Raw genomic sequence first — 20055 nt, 5'->3', positions numbered from 1 at the left:
CTTAAAAGAAAAAGAATATGCAGTAAACTGTGAACTACTAATACAGTTCAATATGATATCTCATGAAGAACAATAATGCTGAAGGTTCTTTTTGGTTCTATTATTTCCTTATATTCTTGCTTAGATAACAAGATCACATTTGTATCTATTGACTTTCTATGATGATTTAGATATGTAAGTCGCAATAATTAATATATATTAAAAATACAGATTTAAATTGTTTTTCTGACTTGTAATGTTAACAGCAGTATATGTGACTGTGAGGTTTTCCTTTGATGTTAATTTTCACTTTGACAATAGTCTTCATTTTCCAATTTATTTTTATTTTTTTATTTTTTTTATTTTTTATTTTTTATTTTTTTTGTGATAAGGTCTGGCTGTTTCACCCAGGGTAGAGTGCAGCGGGGCGATCTCAGCTCACTGCAACCTCCGCCTCCCAGGCTCAAGTGATCCTGCCACCTCAGTCTCGAATAGCTGGGACTACAGGCATGTACCACCATGTCTGGCTAATTTTTTGTAATTTTCATAGAGAAGAGGTTTCACCATGTTGGTCAGTCTGTTCCGGACCTCCTGACCTCCGCCCACCTCGACGTCCCAAAGTGTTGGGATTACAGGCATGAGCCACGGCGCCCATATCATTTTCCAAATTCTTTACAAAGTTTTTCTCTTGCATTCATAACATAAAGTGCTATTTTAAATAGACTAACTTCTGAAAATAACATAGATAAAGCACTAAATGGGGACATCAGAGGAACAGGTTAAAAAAAGCTGGAATATTCTTCAGGATTAGGGACATTGAGATATTTTATTTATAAAATGATATTTAAATTTTAATAATAGAATGGTTGTACTTTTGCTTGGAGTATTTAAATCTTCTCTTTAATATTTAAAGCCAGTTCTGCACAGAGGTTTTACAGAGATGCTAATTGTTGTATGAAAAGGAATATTATTCTGGAATTTTGAGGAAGGGTAGACATAGAGAAGAGAAAGGAAACTCACAGCCTACCTAGGTTTTATTTGGGCTTTGTGTGTGTATGTGTGTGTGTGTGTGTGTGTGTGTGTGCCAGCCACAAGCTGGGTTTATTCTTGAATAAACTGTAGACAAATTGTTTTTCCTGAATCTTCTAAAACCTGCATTTACATAGTCCATGGTTGTGTCTAAACTAGATAAGAGAACTTGGTTTGTTTTAAAGGCATTTAATTAGTTATATTTACATGGACAAATAGAGCAGCAGTTTATTAAAAAAGAATGAAAGGATAAGCAAATTAAATATACGTAGAACAGGAAAGACAGCATCTAATTATGTTTCTGGATCAGGCTCTGATATACAAGATTAATTTAAAATTGGGATTTGGCAAGTAATTTCTATCGAAATCTCAGCAGGAGTTTTTGTTGCAACTAACAAGCCGATGTGGAAATTTTCATGGAAAGGCAAAGGATCTAGAGCAATCAAAAAGACCTTGGAAAAGGGGAAGAAAGTTGGAGGGCTTCCATTTCTCTATTTTAAAAGGTACTGTAAAGATATAGTAATCAAGATAGCAGCAACTCACATGGGTATAAATTTAGACCAATGAAATATAATTAATTACAGTTGGCCCTTGAACAACGTGAAGGTTAGAACCCCTACACAGTCGAAAATCCACTTAAAACTTTTTACCCCCCCCCAACACTTAACAACCAATAGTCTACTGTTGACTGGAAGCCTTACCAATAACATAAACAGCTAACTATCACATCTTTTGTATGTTATATATACAATACACTGTATTCTCACAATAAACTAAGTTAGAGAAAAGAAAATACCATTGAGAAAATCATAAGGAAGAGAACATATATTTACCACTCATTAAATAGAAGTGGATCTTCTTAAAGATCTTCATCCTCATCTTCAGGTTGAATAGGCTGAGGAGGAGGAGGGAGAGGAGAGGTTGGTCTTGCAGTCTCAGGGGTGGCAGAGGCAGAAGAAAATCCACATATAAGAGGATCTGCACAGTTCAGACCTGTGTTGTTCAAGCGTCAATTATAAGGGTTTAGAAATAAATCCTTCAATTTGTAGTCAATAGATTTTTAACAATGGTGCCAAAAGAATTAAAGGAGGCAAGGATAGTCTTTTCAACAAATGGTGCTGAGACAATTGGATATTCATATGTAAAAAGATCAATTTCAACTCTTACCTCTTATTATACCCAAAAATTAACTCAAAATGAATGACAGGTGGAAATATAAGAATTAAAACTCTTAAACTTTTAGGAAACTTCAATAACACAGGAGAAGGTCTTCAGGGCCATGGATTGGGAAAGATTTCATAAATATGACCTCAAAAGTACAATCCTTAAAAGAAAAGAATTGATCAAGTGAAACTCATCAAAATTAAAAACTTTCGCACTTCAAAAGGCACTATTGAGAACATAAAGTGCTATTTGTTGAGAAAACCAAAAGACAAGCCATAAACTGGGAGAGAAGATTTGCCAACCATATTCCCGATAAAAGACTTTTATCTAGAAAATATGTAAACAAACCACGTACTATTCAGTAATAAGGAAAGAAATTATTTTTTAATGGGCAAAAATAATAGACATTTTTGCAAAGAGAGTGTACATGAGAAGATATTTAATATCATTAGTTACTAAACATTAGCTAAATGCAAATAAAAACTACAATGAGGCCAGGTGCAGTGGCTCATGCTTGTAATCCCAGCACTTTAGGAGGCCAAGATGAGTGGATTGCTTGAGGCAGGAGTTCAAGACCAACCTGGCCAACAGGGCAAGGCCCATGTCTACTAAAAATACAAAAATTAACCAGGAATAGTGGTGCATGCCTGTAGTCCCAGCTACTTGAGAGGCTGAGGCACAAGAATTGCTTAAACCCAGGAGGTGGAGGTTGTCGTGAGCCGAGATCGTACCACTGCACTCCAGCCTGGGCAACAGAGCAAGACTTTGAAAAAAAAAAAAAAAAAAAAAAAAAAAAAAACCTATGATGAGACACCATTTCACATCCATTAGTATGGTTATAACAAAAAAAGATATTAGCAAGTGTTGGCTAGGTAATAGAGAAATAGAGACCCTTTATACCACCGTTGGTGAGAATGCCAGGTATTGCAGCTGATTTGGAAAACAGTCTGTCAGTTTATTAAAACATTAAGCATAAATTTGCCTTATGATACAGCAATTTCACCCCTAGGTATCTATGCAATAGAGATGAAAACATATATCCATGCAAAAAATAGTACACAAATGTTCATAGCAGCTTTATTAATAATAATCAACAAGTAGAAATAAACCAGATGTCACTCAACAAATAAATGGATTTAAAAGATGTGGTATACCCATACAATGGAAGATAATTTAGCCATAAAAAGGAATGAAGTATTGATGCATGCTACAGTATGGAAGGACATTGAAAACATATGCTAAGTAAAAGAAACCAGACACAAAATACCACATACTATATGAGTTCATTTATATGAAATGCCTAGAGAAGGCAAATCTTATAAAGACAGAAAGTGGATCAGCAAGGCTATCACACCCACGCACCCACCGAGGTCTGATTTTAGAAGGTATTAAGCCCCCATGAAATGGACATTATTTGACTTTTGTTTGATGTATGGAAACAGCATTATCAAGTCTTGGTTTCAAAATATATTTAAGCCCTTCTGAGTTATGTAGAACAGAGGAGTGTTTTCCATTCGCAAGTGTTGGAGATGACAATATTTTCCCTCTGCCTTAATCCACTTATCCTAGAACCCAATAGGAAGGCAAAGACTGTCTTAATTGATTGACGCAGTTAAAGTTATTGATAGTGGGATAGGCACATATGGGCTGCATCTGTCTATGAGAAGGAAGCAATGGAGCCGGTTAATCAAGCAAAATTAAATGTTCACACCTTTTAAATGTGGAAACTATAAAAACCAAAATGGTGCTCTGTGCACTAAGAGCATAATCTAGTTTTTGCTATCCTTAAGGGCCTCTTCCTGCATTTTGCCTATATTAAAATTCCTATGCAGGTCTTATTGAGGTGATCAAGGTAGATGACTTCGATTTTTATTTTCTTCAACAAATTCATGTACCAATAACTTTCAAATGATATTTAATAACTATTTTAAACACATAGGACATGGTCTGTAATGTTTTGTCCTGACTTAAATATTTATTGCATGTAGTAGATTTTAATAGAAGGAAACAAGAGTGAATAATGGGTAGTGCTTCTCTAAACACAGAGTAGAGGTAAATCTTAGTGATTTAAATTAGTCACAATTCTGACTTTTTGAGATTGCATGTTTATAAGTTTTTAATGCATGAAATTAATGTCAGTTATATATTTTGATTAAAGTCCTTCCATGTTTACTGTGTGTTTTTGCTTGCTTTATGAAAATTTCTAACCATAATGTATCAGTAACATTTCAAAAATTTATTTAAATTATAACATGTTAACATCAGAGAACCGTTGAATACACCATAAGCATTTCTTTAAAGAATGTGGGAAGTATCTTTTCTAATAATTTAATTTTCTCTTTTTTTTAAAACAACTCACGTTAGCATTTTTTTTTTGCAGTAGCATCATTTTAACCCCCAGCTGCATATTCACAGGATATCTAATATTTTTTGCAAGTAACATTTTGAATTTGTTCTTCTTGACATCTTTATGTTTATATGCATTTTGCATTTCCCTATCTCATTTTTTTGAAATCCAAATGTAACAGATTTCAACTTTTTGTGTTACATTCTTTTTTTTTTTTCCTTTTACTGGGTAGCATCTCTCTCTTTTCTGAATTTTTTGAAAACCTGTTGTTTTTGAATTCTCTTTTTTCCCTTTATTTTCCTTCTCAATATGACCCCAGGAGCCAACACAAAGAAAAACGCAGATGATATAACCAGTAATGACCGTGGTGAAGATGAAGGTATTTTTTGTTTTTTCAAAGCTCAACCCTGATGCATGATTTTATATCTATCTATCTCTCTTTTTTTTTCATTTCAGTCTGTTTTTTCTCCCCTTATTTAAAACTAGTACACTTTGGTGTGCTTCTTTAATTATTTTCTTCTTGTATAGAAACCACTGTCATTTTTAATCCGAGTTACCATGTACAGGAAACAAATCACTGTGAGAAATATAAACATTGTTTCTAAACATGAAAAGAGTAATGAACTACTGTTTACAGAGAAGCCCATCTTTTTTTTCTTTTTTTTTTTTTTTTGGCTTGGTCACAAGAAGAGAAAATGGAATTTTAAAACATGCATGTATAGTCTGTTTTCTCCCTTCCAAATGTTATTTTGTAAGTTAATATACTACTTTGGAGCTTTGGTCTTCTTAATTATTTTTATAAACTACAAAACTCTACAGCACCTTAGAAGAATTTTTTTTTGGAGGGGGGGCTGAAATATCAGTTTGTTTTTTTCTTCACAAACATATTGATTCCAACATAGATTTCTGATAATCTGCTCACAGTGAAGTACACCAAAAAGTGTTTTAACGAGATGCTTTTGTTAACAAGCCCTGATACATTCAGGACTGCCTTTTACAGCATTTGGGGGGGGTGGGGGAGGTTAAGAGTATCTCAGAACTGAAAAAGGACAAAAAGCTAGCTATGTTCATCTTTCTTTTCACACCATGGCTTTTTTGAAAACGTTTTTCTCCTTAAAATGTTTTGTTGCTGTGAAGTTTCTTCTTAAGGCTACCAAATTGCTCAACACATTATCTACCAGAAGTGAAAGGATTTTTTTTTTAAAAGATGGTAGGTCTGAGGTACTCATGCAGACAACTCACACACTGTTTTTCTGCCCTTTCTGTATGAGAAATGATTTTTTTTTTAAAGAGGAGAAGCAACAAAAAAAGTACTCAAGCAAGCCCTTCTTCATCGGTAAGGCTCTATCGTATTAGCTAAAAGCACATTTTTCCCATCTGGGTAGCAAAATGCATGGAACTCCATTAAGGCCCTGGCTGGACCTTTGGGTCTCTGTCTGAAAGGCAATTTAAACCCCAAAACTGAGTCCTGAATTATCCTTGCTGCTCAAGCCCAACGTCCATGACAGGGTATTTTGACCAATTCTTGTAGTTGCTCCCCTCCTTGCTTACCTTCATAAATCAACTGTTCTCCAAGAAAAGAAATCTTGCCAACACCCTTTCCGTGCCCAGTCTTCCCTTAATATTTTGAATATTATTATTTTTACCGAGCTCATAGGGCTGTCACTGTCTCAAGTAGCTCTCTGAGAGATCTCAATTCTGATGGCCGTAGAAGATCAAAATCTACACCTGCTTCAGGTAGCCCCTTCTTTGATAAGGGCTTCTGAATGCCTGACATTTTATCAGTATTGAGCAAATACATAAAAACGAAATAAACTTTTGTCTCATACCTTATACTGCTCTAATTTGTATCCTGTTTGGCCTTCTCTTTTTAATACATTTCCTCTTGATAATTAGGATCTGTTTTCACAGTGTTCCCAGTGAATCTTTATTACCATTAAAATGCCATCTAATTTTCATTTAATATTGTTAAGTTATGATTTTTTGACTTTGCATTAATATGACAACTGGTTATTACTTCCACAAGTTCAAGAGAGTCTTGTTCTATATTTTATGAAAGGTAAGAGATGTTAATCTCACATATTTTCCAAGGGAGCACTTTAAAGCAGCCCTTCAAAATCTCTTTTTTCCACAATTTACTAGCCAACCGCTGGTAATGGTAAAAGAAATGAGGCCAAAAACAGCAAATTAGGAACCAGAAAGAAGCAGTGGATCATGAGAAAAGCCATTTCTTACTCATGTAGCAGAAGACATTTCCCATAGTGTATGATGAATAAATGATTAATAGAAGATTTTTACTTCATATTTGAATTTTATATGAGAAAACAAAAGACACTTTTCTGCCGTGGAGTAAATACCTGCAAATAAATGCTTGGGTAACTTGACACTCTTTTGTGTGCTTTACTGTGACCAATGGGTATGTCATGTCTTCTGTATGCACCCAGTAAAATTGTGATCATAATTCATTCAAATTGGAGCCACCATCCAAACGATGGTAATTCATATCCTCAGAATTCCTTTCTGGTATTTCAAGTGTCCCTGTGAATTATGAGGAAAAAAAAAAACTTTATTGATGAAAAAATTGAAAATAAATATGCATAAATACTTGAGTTTTCTTTTAGTAACAAAGATATTTAAATTGTTTGTACACACACGCACACACACACACACACATAGCTGTATCTAGAAATATTTATACGTGAGATCAGTCTTCTAAAGATTAAATGCAGCCCTAATGGCTGATTGATGTTATGAAACAGGTCTTTTCACAAAGCAGGCCCTACAGATGGTCTCCAACTTTCTATCATCACCGATCATTGTTTTTACATCATTGTTAATTTAAATAATAAAGTAAATTACTAAGAGGAATCATTGGTTGCAAGTCACAATGGGAGTTTATATTCCCTGTGAAAATTTAAAGCATTTAAATAGTTTGGATTCTTTTGCCATTTTTTATTACATCTCTTTTATTTTTGTCACCTAAGTATGTTAGTATGTTACTGTAATCACTGGAACAAAGACATTTGCTTGGACATCTTTTCTTTTTTTTCCCTATTTCTGTTCAGTTAATAATTTTTAACTGTTGATTTTGCTTTCTTGTCATTATCTGTCCCTTATTGATAGTTTATAGCTTCACTACTACTTTTATGTTTTTATTGTTAAATTGAAGATGAATCTGTACGCTCACCTGCGAATTAAGATGCAACTATATTAAAACTAATTATAATTTTGAAGTTGATTTTATACTTAATTAGAAGATAAAATATATTTTGTCAAGGGTCTCATGTGTTTATTCAATTTAAATCACATTTTAGGGTTGGAGCAAAATTTAGGAAATGTGTACTTTACCTAAAACCATTTCTTTTAGTGCTTTAGATATATATAGAAGCTTACATGAGCAGAGTATGCTAAATGTCTGTATGCTTCTTAAAATACCATTTCCATAAATAGAAAACGTAATAGCATTGATCATTTTCCTTAGAAACTCTTATCAAGGATCTTATCATCCATAAAAATAAATGTGCTTAATTCAAGTCAAAATAGGGAAATCAGTGAATCTCCTTTTTTCTTAATTTAGCATTGGTGAGTCGGTGTGATTCTTTATTGTGTTTCCTTACTTGGTTTTTTTTTCCAGATATTCATGATCAGAACAGTAAGAAGCCCGTTATGGTCTATATTCATGGGGGATCTTACATGGAGGGCACCGGCAACATGATTGACGGCAGCATTTTGGCCAGCTACGGAAACGTCATCGTGATCACCATTAACTACCGTCTGGGAATACTAGGTAAGTGATTTCATCATGTGAATGACTGAGCAAGAGGAAACATGAAAAGTCCACTTCTTGTTTTGACGGGGCTCGTGGATTTGAATCCTGTTATTCCAGTTCCTTGTTAATTCCACTTCATGGTATTTATGTGATCGGATATGTTTATTCCTTTTACTACCTTCGTGCAACATGGTCATGAATCCCTTCTCAAACCAATGCAGACTTTAAGATCTTCAAGATGAAATGAAATTTTATTTATAGCATGTTTCTTCCTTGGAGTTCAATGAATGTATGTTTGTCTACATAGACCTGTACAATGAACACGTATTTGGTGATATTATAGTTGGGAATGGCCATAGATCTTAGCTTTCTTTTCTGATTGTGTCATTGTTATGAATCAGTATATTGTGTGGAGGAAAAGATTTTATCCAGTTCTCTAACTGATTATGTTGAGACTTTGGAAGATCTGTTGTTTTGGTTCCATTGCATTTGCATGCAAGGAAACTTAGCTGTTAGTTGACTTTTGTTCCATTGATGATCTACTATTAAAGGCTAAATACATGGAAATTCAAGTTTAGTTCCTCCTTGTTTTGATGTTTCATTTCTTTTCTTTCTTTCTTTTTTTTTTTTTTTCTTTGAGATGGAATCTCACTCTGTCGCCCAGGCTGGAGTGCAGTGGTGCGATCTTGGCTCACTACAACCTCTGCCTCCTGGGTTCAAGTGATTCTTCTGCCTCAGCCTACCAAGTAGCTGGGACTACAGGCGCATGCCACCACACCCAGCTAATTTTTGTGTTTTTAATAGAGACAGGGTTTCACCATATTGGCCAGGCTGGTCTCGAACTCCTGACCTCGTGATCCACCTGCCTCGGCCTTCCAGAGTGCTGGGATTACAGGCGTGAGCCACCGCGCCCGGCCATCATTCATCTTCTTCTAATTGTAGGTTGGAAAATTATATATCTTCAGGGTCAGATTTCAGTACCTTCTGAGATGGCCTTTCCTGGTGTTGGTTAGTTTGTGAATAATATTCCTAAGACCTATGTAAAACATTTGTTTTCCAGGCAAAAATGCATTAAAGTGGTGTAGAAAATAAAATTTTTAACAAGTTAGCCATGAGAGAGATGTGTATATTGGTTGCAGTGTGATTATGATACAATATGAAATACAAAACAAAATGGAGGCCAGGCATGGTGGCTCTCGCCTATAATCCCAGCACTTTGGGAGGCCCAGGCAGGCAGATCACTTGAGGTAAGGAGTTAGAAAACAGCCTGGCCAAACTGGTGAAACCCTGTCTCTACTAAAAATACAAAAATTAACTGAGCCTGATGGCAGATGCCTGTAATCCCAGTTACTCAGGAGGCTGAGACAGGAGAATCTCTGGAACCCAGTAGGTCGAGGTTGCAATGAGCAGAGATAGCGCCATTGCACTCCAGCCTGGGCGACCGAGTGAGACTTTTCTCAAAAAAAAAAAAAATAAATAAATAAAAATAATAATAATAATAATTAAAATAAAAAGCAAAATAAAATGGACTAAAGGAGGTCTGTCAAACAAGAAATATGGCTGAAAATGTTTTCTTCAAATATTGCCAAGAATATTTTCTTTTCAATCAGATGACTTCATTTCATTTTGAGTGGGTTTTTTTTTTCCTGTGTGAAAACATTAACCTGTAAGAAGCCTTAAGAGGTGGTGAGTTGCTGAGAAACCTAAGAGGTGGTGTAAGAAACCCTAAGAGAAATGCATTTCTTACTTTGAAATGCAAATCAGTCACAGGTGTTGCTAAAGTTGTATCTTTTTGAAACATTGATAAAGAACTCAAAATTCCAGGTTGGTTTCTGCATTAAAGAAAATAAACACCACCAAAAAACCTTTTAGTATCAAAAAACTTATTATGTCGTTGGCTTTATTTCCTATATTTTTTGTAGTTTTCTGTGAGCCACATCATGGTGGAATAATGTCTCTGAACTTTTGCATAGCGATAATTGCACGCTTCACTGAATATTTTTCAGAGGCGCCGGATAGTTGCTTTGGCTACTAGTGTTGGAAACAGGAAATTGTGCTTCTTGATGTTTTACAAAAGGTCCATTCTGACAAAGAGGTGGAAGGAGGAAAGTACGTGTGAGGGCACTGCACAGGCCCTCTTCAAAGGGAGCAGTGTGTGCACTGCCTGTAGCACGGCCACACGGAAGAAAGCTTGGGCATGCTTTTCTGAAGGAAGCAGTGGGCATCAAGAAAATTCTTGCTTTGCTGGAATCACAGAATATTCTGTTGCATGCGTGATGAATTGATGTGTCTGATAAGATAGAGTTTCAAAAGAAATTGATCTTCTTTTCCCCCTAAAGCCCGGTTGTATCAAGCAACTCTGTGATTTTTTTTTTTTATCAGTTTTGTCCCTTCGTGAATCAATTGCACATCTTGCAAATTAGCCTGGAAATTATACACACTTTTTTTAGAGGAAAAAAAAAAACTAATTGAAAAATTGTAAGTCTACTTTTTGTTATGGAGAGTTTTTAAAAGTCATAAGATAACAGAGAACTGTAAAATTGGTGGGGAAGAAATAAAAGAAGCGATTTAGCATCTCTATGCCGGTCTATTTACATTCCTCCAATGAGCTAGTGTGGAACAGCCAAGCACACTACAGACCCCCTTTCATTTGATGGAATGAAATGTGCCAAGTTTGCCGATTTTACAGGACGATAGGGACTTTAAAATGTGACTGCGTTGGTTTTTATCATGGATCTTGCATTTACTATTGTCCTCTTGAAAACAGCTAGGCGGCATTTACTTTTTGCTTGTAGGAAACTCCTATTATCGGTCTTGAAAAAATGTTTTTAAACCTTTGGCATCCAGATATTTAAAAAGATGATCGAATAAAATACACAGCAGGCGCTGCAATGATCATTTCAGTGAGTGCATTTCATACAAGTAGATAAAATTTTAGGCAAAAAGTTGAAATATTCTTTGAGTTCTTTTTCTTCCAATAAAAGTCATAAATGCATAAATGTTATCTTCCTACCTGAGGAATGGAAAAATATTGTTTTAAGATTTTTTTTTAATGGAGTAACAAATGCTATTTTCTGTTACCCAAAAGAGAGGATTAAAAAGATGAAACATGCCTATAATGGAAGCAGAATGCTGACATTGGAAAGAATGTAGATTGCAGCCGGAGACAGACAGGAGCTAACAACTTCCCTCTACCTCCGCCTTGAGGAAGTCAGCTAGTGTTTCCTCAGACTCTTTCCTTAGATGTAGAAGGCTCTCTCCCTTGCAAGGTTGTTGTACAGTATAAAAGTTCCATGATTCAAAATACCACGCTTTACCTTATTAATATATAATCTGCTTGTCAATAAAAAAATAACTTTTTTCTTTTTCCTTTTTTTTTTTTTTGAGATGGAGTCTCGCTTTTATTGCCCAGGCTGGAGTGCAGTGGCATGATCTCGGCTCACTGCAACCTCTGCCTCCCCAGTCCAAGCGCTTCTCCTGCCTCAGCCTCCGCAGTAGCTGGGATTACAGGCGCCCGCCACCACGCCCCGCTAATTTTTGTATTTTTAGTAGAGACGGGGTTTTGCCATTTTGGCCAGGCTGGTCTCAAACTCCTGACCTCAGGAGATCCACCCGCCTTGGCCTCCCAAAGTGCTGGGATTACCAGCGTGAGCTACTGTGCCTGGCCAAAAAATAACCTTTTAAAAAAGGTTTAATGGACTCATGTAGATGAAGTTTCATAGGCTCTCAGCAGCAACCATTATACCCAGTCACACTACAATTTCTAGTGTTATTAATACCATTATGCATTGTATTAATACTACTGTTTATCCACAGTAAGAACTATAGCTGACCCAATCTGTAATGGCTAATATCTATCAAATATTGGCATCCAGACTGAACCATGTTAATTTAAAAAAACCATTACAAGACACTTCTAGACATTAAATAGAAGATCATCATGTTTGCTATTTTTTTTTAAATAATCAGAACTGTGCTACACAATCTTGCTAGCCATTGGCCATATAATTTATGATCCAATCCAGGACATGTTTGGGAGTTGCTCATGTGCTATGAATAAACTGGGATTGTCCCAGGCAAATTGAGATGTATCATCATAGCTATAAAGTAATTATTTATATCTACATGAAGTGCCTTCTGATTGAATTGGTGTTGTTTGTTTTTAAAGAAGCTGTACTTCTATAAACAGATTTTCTATGTGTTCTGCTGTACACCCTTGTCACTAGGAAGGTGTATATGTTACCAGAAAGGGATCCTAATCCAGACCCTAAGAGGGTTCTTGGGTCTCGTGCAAGAAGGAATTGGAGGCAAATCCGTAAAGTGAAAGTAAGTTTATTAGGAAAGTAAAGGAATAAAGAATGACTGCTCCATAAGCAGAGCAGCCCGAGGGCTGCTGGTTGGCTATTTTTATGATTATTTCTTGATTATATGCTAAGCAAGGGTTGATTATTCATGGGATTTCCAGTAAAGGGGTGGCAATTATTGGAACTAAGGGTTCCTCCCCTTTTTAGACCATATAGGGTTACTTCCTGACATTGCCATGGCATTTGTAAGCTGTCATGGTGCTTGTGGAAGGGTCTTTTAGCATGCTAATGCATTATAATTAGCATATAATGAGTAGTGAGGACAACCAGAGGTCACTCTAGTTGCCATCTTGGTTTTGGTGGATTTTGGCTGTTTTTTTTTACTGCATCCTTTTATCAGCAAGGTCTTTGTGACCTGTATCTTGTGCTGACCTCCTGTCTCATCCTGTGGCTAAGAATGCCTAACCTCTTGGGAATGCAGCCCAGTAGGTCCCAGCCTTACGTTACCCAGCCCTTATTCAAGATGGAGATGCTCTGGTTCAAACGTCTCTGACATATATATTCAAGAATTTGGAAAACCTGAAGTTCACCAATGCCTCTCAGATCAGTCATTGCCAGGGTGTATGGTGTTCCTATCTGCTCAGAAGCCAGCAAAATCCTTGCTGAGCTGTACATGCCAGGGCATTTGCCTGGTCTCACCTACCCACTTGAGTACCTATGCCCTATCTACCCATTCACCTCACAACATCCATACGTATCATTTACCCCTAAGAAGATTAGACATTAATCCAGGTAATACACTTTCAGAACAATCACCTCCAGACAGAAACTGCAGAGGATAATCTGATAAATCTGAATTCCTGTAAGGCCATTACTGAATCAATAAATACTCTTTTCTCCATCTTAGCCCCTTACTTTAGTATAACTTGAGTTCTCCCCAATCTTTTTTTTTTTTTTTTTCATTCATGATAGTCCAAAGACCTTCGATGTTAAAGAGAATGCATCTTGCTCATGCTTTTTGATGGAAACACCTGGAACTTATTTACTCCTTCCCCCTTCCTGTTATCTCCAAGTGCAAGTCTGTACCTGCAGTGGATTTCATCTGCCTCCATTTAAATATGTATTTCCGTTTAGCTCACATGGTACTATCACCTTTTTGGTCATCCTATGACTTCATGCTTCATGTATGCTGAAATTAATTGTTGCTTCGAAAGAGTCCCAACTATGTAACATCTACTCATTGTGTGCCTCTATGTGGCTGGCAGATATTACTTCATTTAATCTTCATAAACTCCCTTGGAAGAATTAATCTTATATCCTACCTATGAGGAGATGAATGCTTTGAGGTGATGGGATTTACTCATGGCATCACACCTTCTAGCAGTGAGAGCAGGGACTGAAACCTGGGTGTAACTGAAGCCAGAGCTCTGACTTACCACTCAGAACTCATCCACAGCCTTGTTAATTAATGTCAAGTATGAATTAGTAAACCATGGAATGAGTGAAGAAATTGAGTATCACTTTAGCATCAGATGGAGCTTTTATCATTATCCAAAAACTTCTTACTGCTGATCAAGATACACAATTGTGATAAGATGCTTACAGTGTATTTTTAAGTTCCTCAAAGTGGGTCCTTGAAGGCCGATTCATTTCCATTCAATCGATACTGGTTTGCTTTGGGTCACGGTGATGGTGGCATTAACCACAACAATGGCATTTGTCACATCAAAGCTCTTCAGTGCAGTAGAACTAGTGTTTCATCAGGAAATTTGGTGTCCTACCCCCAGTTCCCATGTCATTGCCGGCTTGCTGTCTCGTGTGCATAAATTGAGTCAAATGATCATTTCGGTGCATTTCTTACAATTTTTCAGATATTATAGCTATCCTGAAAATTTTCATCTTAGGGTAGATTGCGTCATGGTCTTCTGAAGTTGTCTTTCTCTTTAAGACCATTCATTGAATAAACCTATTAGGCGCTTTGGAGTCATAACTGAATATAAGACAGAAATGGTTTGATATAAAAGCAACCAACATGCATAGCAGAAACAGCATTTGTAGTCATAATTTGGGTGACTTAACCCATATGCGTGTGCTCAGCCTAATAATGTGGTCACTTTCCCTGTTCTGGTCTCCCTTGTAGGGTTTTCCTCTGAAATTGAGGGAGGGTGGGCTGAGCTCTGAAGCATTCTTGCAACATCAGCCAGAGTGGTCTCACCTTTATGCTTTTGTGATATGTGTGAGCCATGTAATATTCCACTCAACAAAAGAAGCCTGGAAATCATTAGAAGAGAAGACCAATATGTTCTTCCCAAGAGTTACAGCCTGAATTCCGTGGGTGTGCATTTATGTGACATGCATCTGACATTAGTGGGAGTTCAATGGGTCACTATAATTTCCCTGAAACACATCTGCTGAAAAATGTCAAGCTATCTTATAAATGACCTGTACATTCTTCTCCCCTTTGGAAGTTAGAGGAGTTATTTTTGGTACATTTGCTATTTTATTTCTTTTTTCTAACAATATTTCTTTTCTTTAATGCTTTATGAATGATTTTATTTGAAATGATAAATGGAACACACCTTATGTATCAAGTCAAAAGTTCATAAGCATATATATTAAAAAAGAAAGCATAATTTCCTTTCTTGAGAATCAACACACCTTGATGCCATGCTCCTGGTTTCATTAGAATCCCTCTGTTCTCTTCCTCTAACCAAAATGTCTCAGATTTCCCCTGATTTGATTTCTGTAAATGGCCTACTTTGACTGGAAGAATTGCCTCTCTTTGTCTAAAACAGGACCCAGGCGTTACTAAAACAAAACACTGCAAAAAGTTAAATGAGGAGAAAGGAAAGTTAAGCATTGTACGTAGTGAGAAATACATAAACAAAAGTAGAGACGTAAAAGAAGCATGAGAGAAGGGTGAGAAAGTGAAATCCTGAGACAAGATGAATGGTGTGTGAGCATTCAAACCCGGGAAGTAGCAAAAGGTGGAAGAAAGAATGGGAGCCTTTAGGATAAGATTCTTTGTGGGCTGGGTGGCAGATGTTATCGGTAAAGCCAGCCTGGGGAGTTGGCAGGGGTCCATGCTGTAGATAACACAGTAATAGAATGAACACATTGCAGAAGATAGGGCAACCTCTAATCCAAAAATTATCAGATAAAGAAAAACCAAGACACTTTGCAAAACAAAAAACAACAAACAAAAAAACACAACACAATGTCTTATTTTTCATCATCATCTTCTTTATAATGAGGTTTCCATGCATTGAATACACACTTGGAAACACTGTAATCCCATGGTGCTTGTGGCTGCAGATTGATAGATGTGGACAGGTCCTTGGTGGGGCAAACAAAACCAGGATCATGTTTTTTGCTCTCAGAATGATCATTTGCTTGGACTTTCCTCTTCTGCCTCCTAGTGGCTCAAAATGCCCACTGCATTCATTGGATTTATTCAGGATGTGAAGAAGGTCAGGGGAAATTAAGGATGAGTGCTTTGTCATTAGGACCTCAGAGGCAAATGGAGCAGAGATGGGGACAACTGCAGTGGGATAAGGACTCTCTCACCAGGAAGGCACCATTGACGTAATAGTTGATGGGAACAGCAGAGCAAAGAGGCTCCCTCATCCTCAGCTGACCCAACAACAAGTGAGACATCAGATGGAACGGTATTTATTGGGCAAGGAAAATCAGGGGAAGGCTAGGTGCAGTGGCTGTCACCTGTAATCCCAGCACTGTGGGAGGCCAAGGTGGGAGGATTCCTTGAGGCCAGGAGTTCCAGATCAGCCTGGACAACCTAGTGAGACCCTGTCTCAGAAAGAAAGAAAGAGAGAGAGGGAGAGGGAGAGAGAGAGAGAGAGAGAGAGAAAAGAAGGAAGGAAAAAGAAAAAATTAGCCAGATGTGGTGATGTATGCCTGGTGTCCCAGCTACTTGAAAAGCTGAGGCAGGAGGATTGCTTGAGCCTAGGAATTCGAGGCTGCAGTGTGCTGTGATTGCACTCCAGTCTCAGCAACAGAGTGAAATCCTGTCTCAGATTTTTAAAAAAGACTCAAAAGAAAATCAAGGGAGGAGTGGGGACAAGGTAGAAAAGATTTTTTTTTGTTTTGTGCTTTTTTCCCTAATGTATTCATTTAATCATCAAATAAAAATTGAATATATTGATCATGTACAAAGTGATGTTTTGAAATATGTATCCATTGAGAAATGGCTAAATCGAGCTAATTCACAAGTGCATTACTTCAAATGCTTATTTTTCTGGTGCAAACACTTAAAATCTACTTTCTTAGAGATGTTCAAATATTCAATTCCTTGTGATTCAACTTTGTTTGCCATATTGAACAGATCTTTTGAGCTTTTTCCTGCCAACTGAAACTTTGTAACCTTTGGCCAACATCTCCCGTTTCCTCTCCACCTCCAGCTTCAAGTTCTGTAAGAGAACATTCTACTCTCTGCTTCTGTAAGCTTGACTTTTTTTAGATTCCACATATAAGTAAGATCATGTGATAGTTGTCTTTCTGTGTCTGGCTTATATCACTTAACATAATGTCCTCTGGTTCATCCATGTATCCATGTAGTCCCGAATGACACAACTTCTTTCCTTTTTTTTGAGGTAGAATAATAGTCCCTTATGTGTATAAACCCCATTTTCTTTATTCATTCATCTAATGATGGACATTCAGGTTGATTCCATATTTCGGCTGTTGTGATTAGTGCTGCAATAAACATGGGAGTGCAGATTTCTCTTCAAAGACTTCTTTTTTCCAATCCCAAATACACAAAATTATCATCTGGCATCTGTCATGCTATGGAGATTCTCCTTGATCTATTTATAAACGATTCAGGATTTCTTTAAAGAAGCTGAAATTTTATTTTTACATGCATAACCATATTTAGAAATCAAAATATTCAAACAAAACTCACAGAAGAATCTATTCCATCAATATATAATTCCCAGTTAATTGATTGTAGAATGTCATTTAAGCATGAGTTAGTAGTTACAGAGAAAATGCCTTAAAAATGTTCTGTCTTTGAAAGTTTTACATTCAAAACAGTCTCTTAAGATTATTAGTTCTAAAAGACACCATCCCTTTCTCTCTTCAGCCTGTTTTCTTCATTTTGCTTCTCATCCAGTATGTGAAAGGTTGATCATTTTTAGTTGATGAGGTTGACGTGACCTCTTTCTCCTTGGGGACAGAAGGACATAAGTTGTGCTCTAAATGAAAATAAGAGTATGATGAGTATCCCAAGGGATGATGGAAAGTTCCAGGGAGAAGCATTGAAATTGAGAGCCAAATTCAAGTACATTGGAATTAGGGTTCTGGTGATAATTCTGTCAGTATCTGCATATATTCAGGGAAATCAGTCCTTTCGAGTAGGATAATGGAAAAATCTCTCAAAGGCAATCTGAGCAGGATGTTTAAAGACTATGTGATTATTATGCACTGCATGCCTGTACCAAAACATCTCAAGTACCCCACAATTATATACACTTACTATGTACCCATAAAGTTTAAAAAAATGTAACACTACTACACATATTCTGGCCTGCAGCTTTTTTTCCCCTGACATTTGCCTACAAGCCTGTAATAGCACAGGCAGTTCTACAAGAAGCATGAATATGCACATATGTACATGCATGATAGCAGTGATACAAAGACAGATGTGTTGTGTTCTAGTATAATTGTCTTATTTTTGTCCAGTCCAACATTAATAAGTCATTAGCTTTATGGAAATGAACCCTAGAGGATGAAACATACAGGTGCAAAGTAAATTTCCTAGGGACTAAATTATAACCAAATTATGGCAGGTACACCCTGCATTTAGCGATATAAATATATGTTTCAAATAAAATTGTAACATATTGATTGGCACGTCCAGCCACATTCTTAAGATACTTTATCCTTTGACTAGAAATAATAATAATTGCTTTTTTGAATGAAGTGTTTAATTTTCAGTGTAAAAAGTCAGGAATATTTTAGAATGCTCAACGCAACATTGCTTCAATGAGCTAGGGCCTTTATGAAGATAAGTCACTAGAAAGTCTCTGTTGATTCAGTTAATTATTTGAGATTATATGCACTGATTTTCACTGTGTTAAGTATAGTGGCATTTATTAGAGGCTCAGATGTTATAGAGAGAAGGCTGTGTCCAGTTATAGGGCTGTAGTCATAAACAGGTAGGTAAAATCAACACATCATTGTAAATCGTAAACAGGCAGGTATGATAAACACATAATGATAAGCATTTCAGCACTGGGTGCAGTGTTGCATGCCTGTAGTCTCAGCTACTCGCAAGGCTGAGGATCCTTGGAGCTTAGGAGTTCAAGAGCAGCCTGGGCAACATAGTGAGACCCCATCTTTAAACATTAAAAAGAACAACAAAAAAACATCATTTCAGTGTAGACAGGCATAACATGATCTCACAGAAACACTACGATTTGTACACAAGAAAACTAAGCTTTGCACTGGTGTTGGGAGAACATTTTGGAATGATAAACTATTTCCTGTTTGTTTTAAGAAATATTTGGTAAGATTTAAAGTAGTGTCTGCCTCTTTCCTAAAATATTCCAGTATCTGTTTAGATGTCCCAGTTGCCCTTAGATACTTGGTAAACATATATACACATATATGCTATATATGTGTATATATGTGGGTGTGGGAGCATATGGGTGTGTATATATCTATGTGTGTATACATATATGTGTACATACATACATATGTGTGTATACATATACATGTATCGGTTGTTTGCCCTTGTGATACACAGATCTATATGTGTGTATATATATATGTCTATATATGTACACACACTAATGTGTATGTATACTATATAAAATACGTTCGTTGATTCACAGTGGGATTATATCCCAATAAACCCGTTGTAAATTTAAGATGTCATTAGTTGAAAATGCATCAATACACCTAACCTACCAAACATCATAGCTTAGCCTAGCTGACATTGAACATACTTATAACACTTACATTAGCCTACAGTTGGGTGACATCATCTAACACAAATCCTGTTTTATAAATAAAGTGTTGAATGTTTCATGTACACTGCAGAGTATCAGTTGTTTGCCCTTGTGATTGTGTGGCTGACTGGGAGCTACAGACCACTGCCTGGCATCCAAAGAGACTGTGGTACTGCATATTGCTAGCTTGGGAATACATCAAAATTCAAAATATGATTTCTACTGACTGAATATCATTTTTGTATCATCTTAAGATCAAAAATCATAAATCAAACCATTGTAAGTCCGGGAATGTCTGTGTAATAATTTGGCTATAGTCTTAAACAGGTGAGTAGAATAAACACATTATTATAAATCCATCCTGTGCTTTTGAACACATGGAGGCTACCCCACCAAAATTCCTGTGTTCAATATATTGCTGAACCTCTAGGTATCTTTTTCCTTCATTGCTATTTAATTTTTCCTTCTAAAAATGAACTTACAATATTACTT

General features: G+C 36.5%; 1 protein-coding gene across 6 annotated transcripts in view; it reads left to right on the top strand.

The window, feature by feature from the left end:
• LOC129475227 (neuroligin-4, X-linked) overlaps nt 1-20055 on the top strand; it is a 342496-nt gene that overhangs the window by 194753 nt on the left and 127688 nt on the right. For 4 of the 6 annotated variants that reach the window (XM_055267360.2, XM_063634377.1, XM_055267361.2 and 1 more), the window contains exon 3: nt 8154-8306. In XM_055267360.2, coding sequence (XP_055123335.1) covers nt 8154-8306 — 153 coding nt within the window. Of the gene's footprint in view, nt 1-4838; nt 4899-8153; nt 8307-20055 lie in introns of all 6 variants that reach the window. The other 2 variants (XM_055267359.2, XM_055267358.1) reach the window with 1 other exon arrangement.

This window comes from Symphalangus syndactylus, chromosome X, assembly GCF_028878055.3.
Source record: "Symphalangus syndactylus isolate Jambi chromosome X, NHGRI_mSymSyn1-v2.1_pri, whole genome shotgun sequence".
Classification (NCBI taxonomy): Eukaryota; Metazoa; Chordata; class Mammalia; order Primates; family Hylobatidae; genus Symphalangus; species Symphalangus syndactylus.
This window is presented reverse-complemented; position numbering and strand designations above follow the sequence as displayed.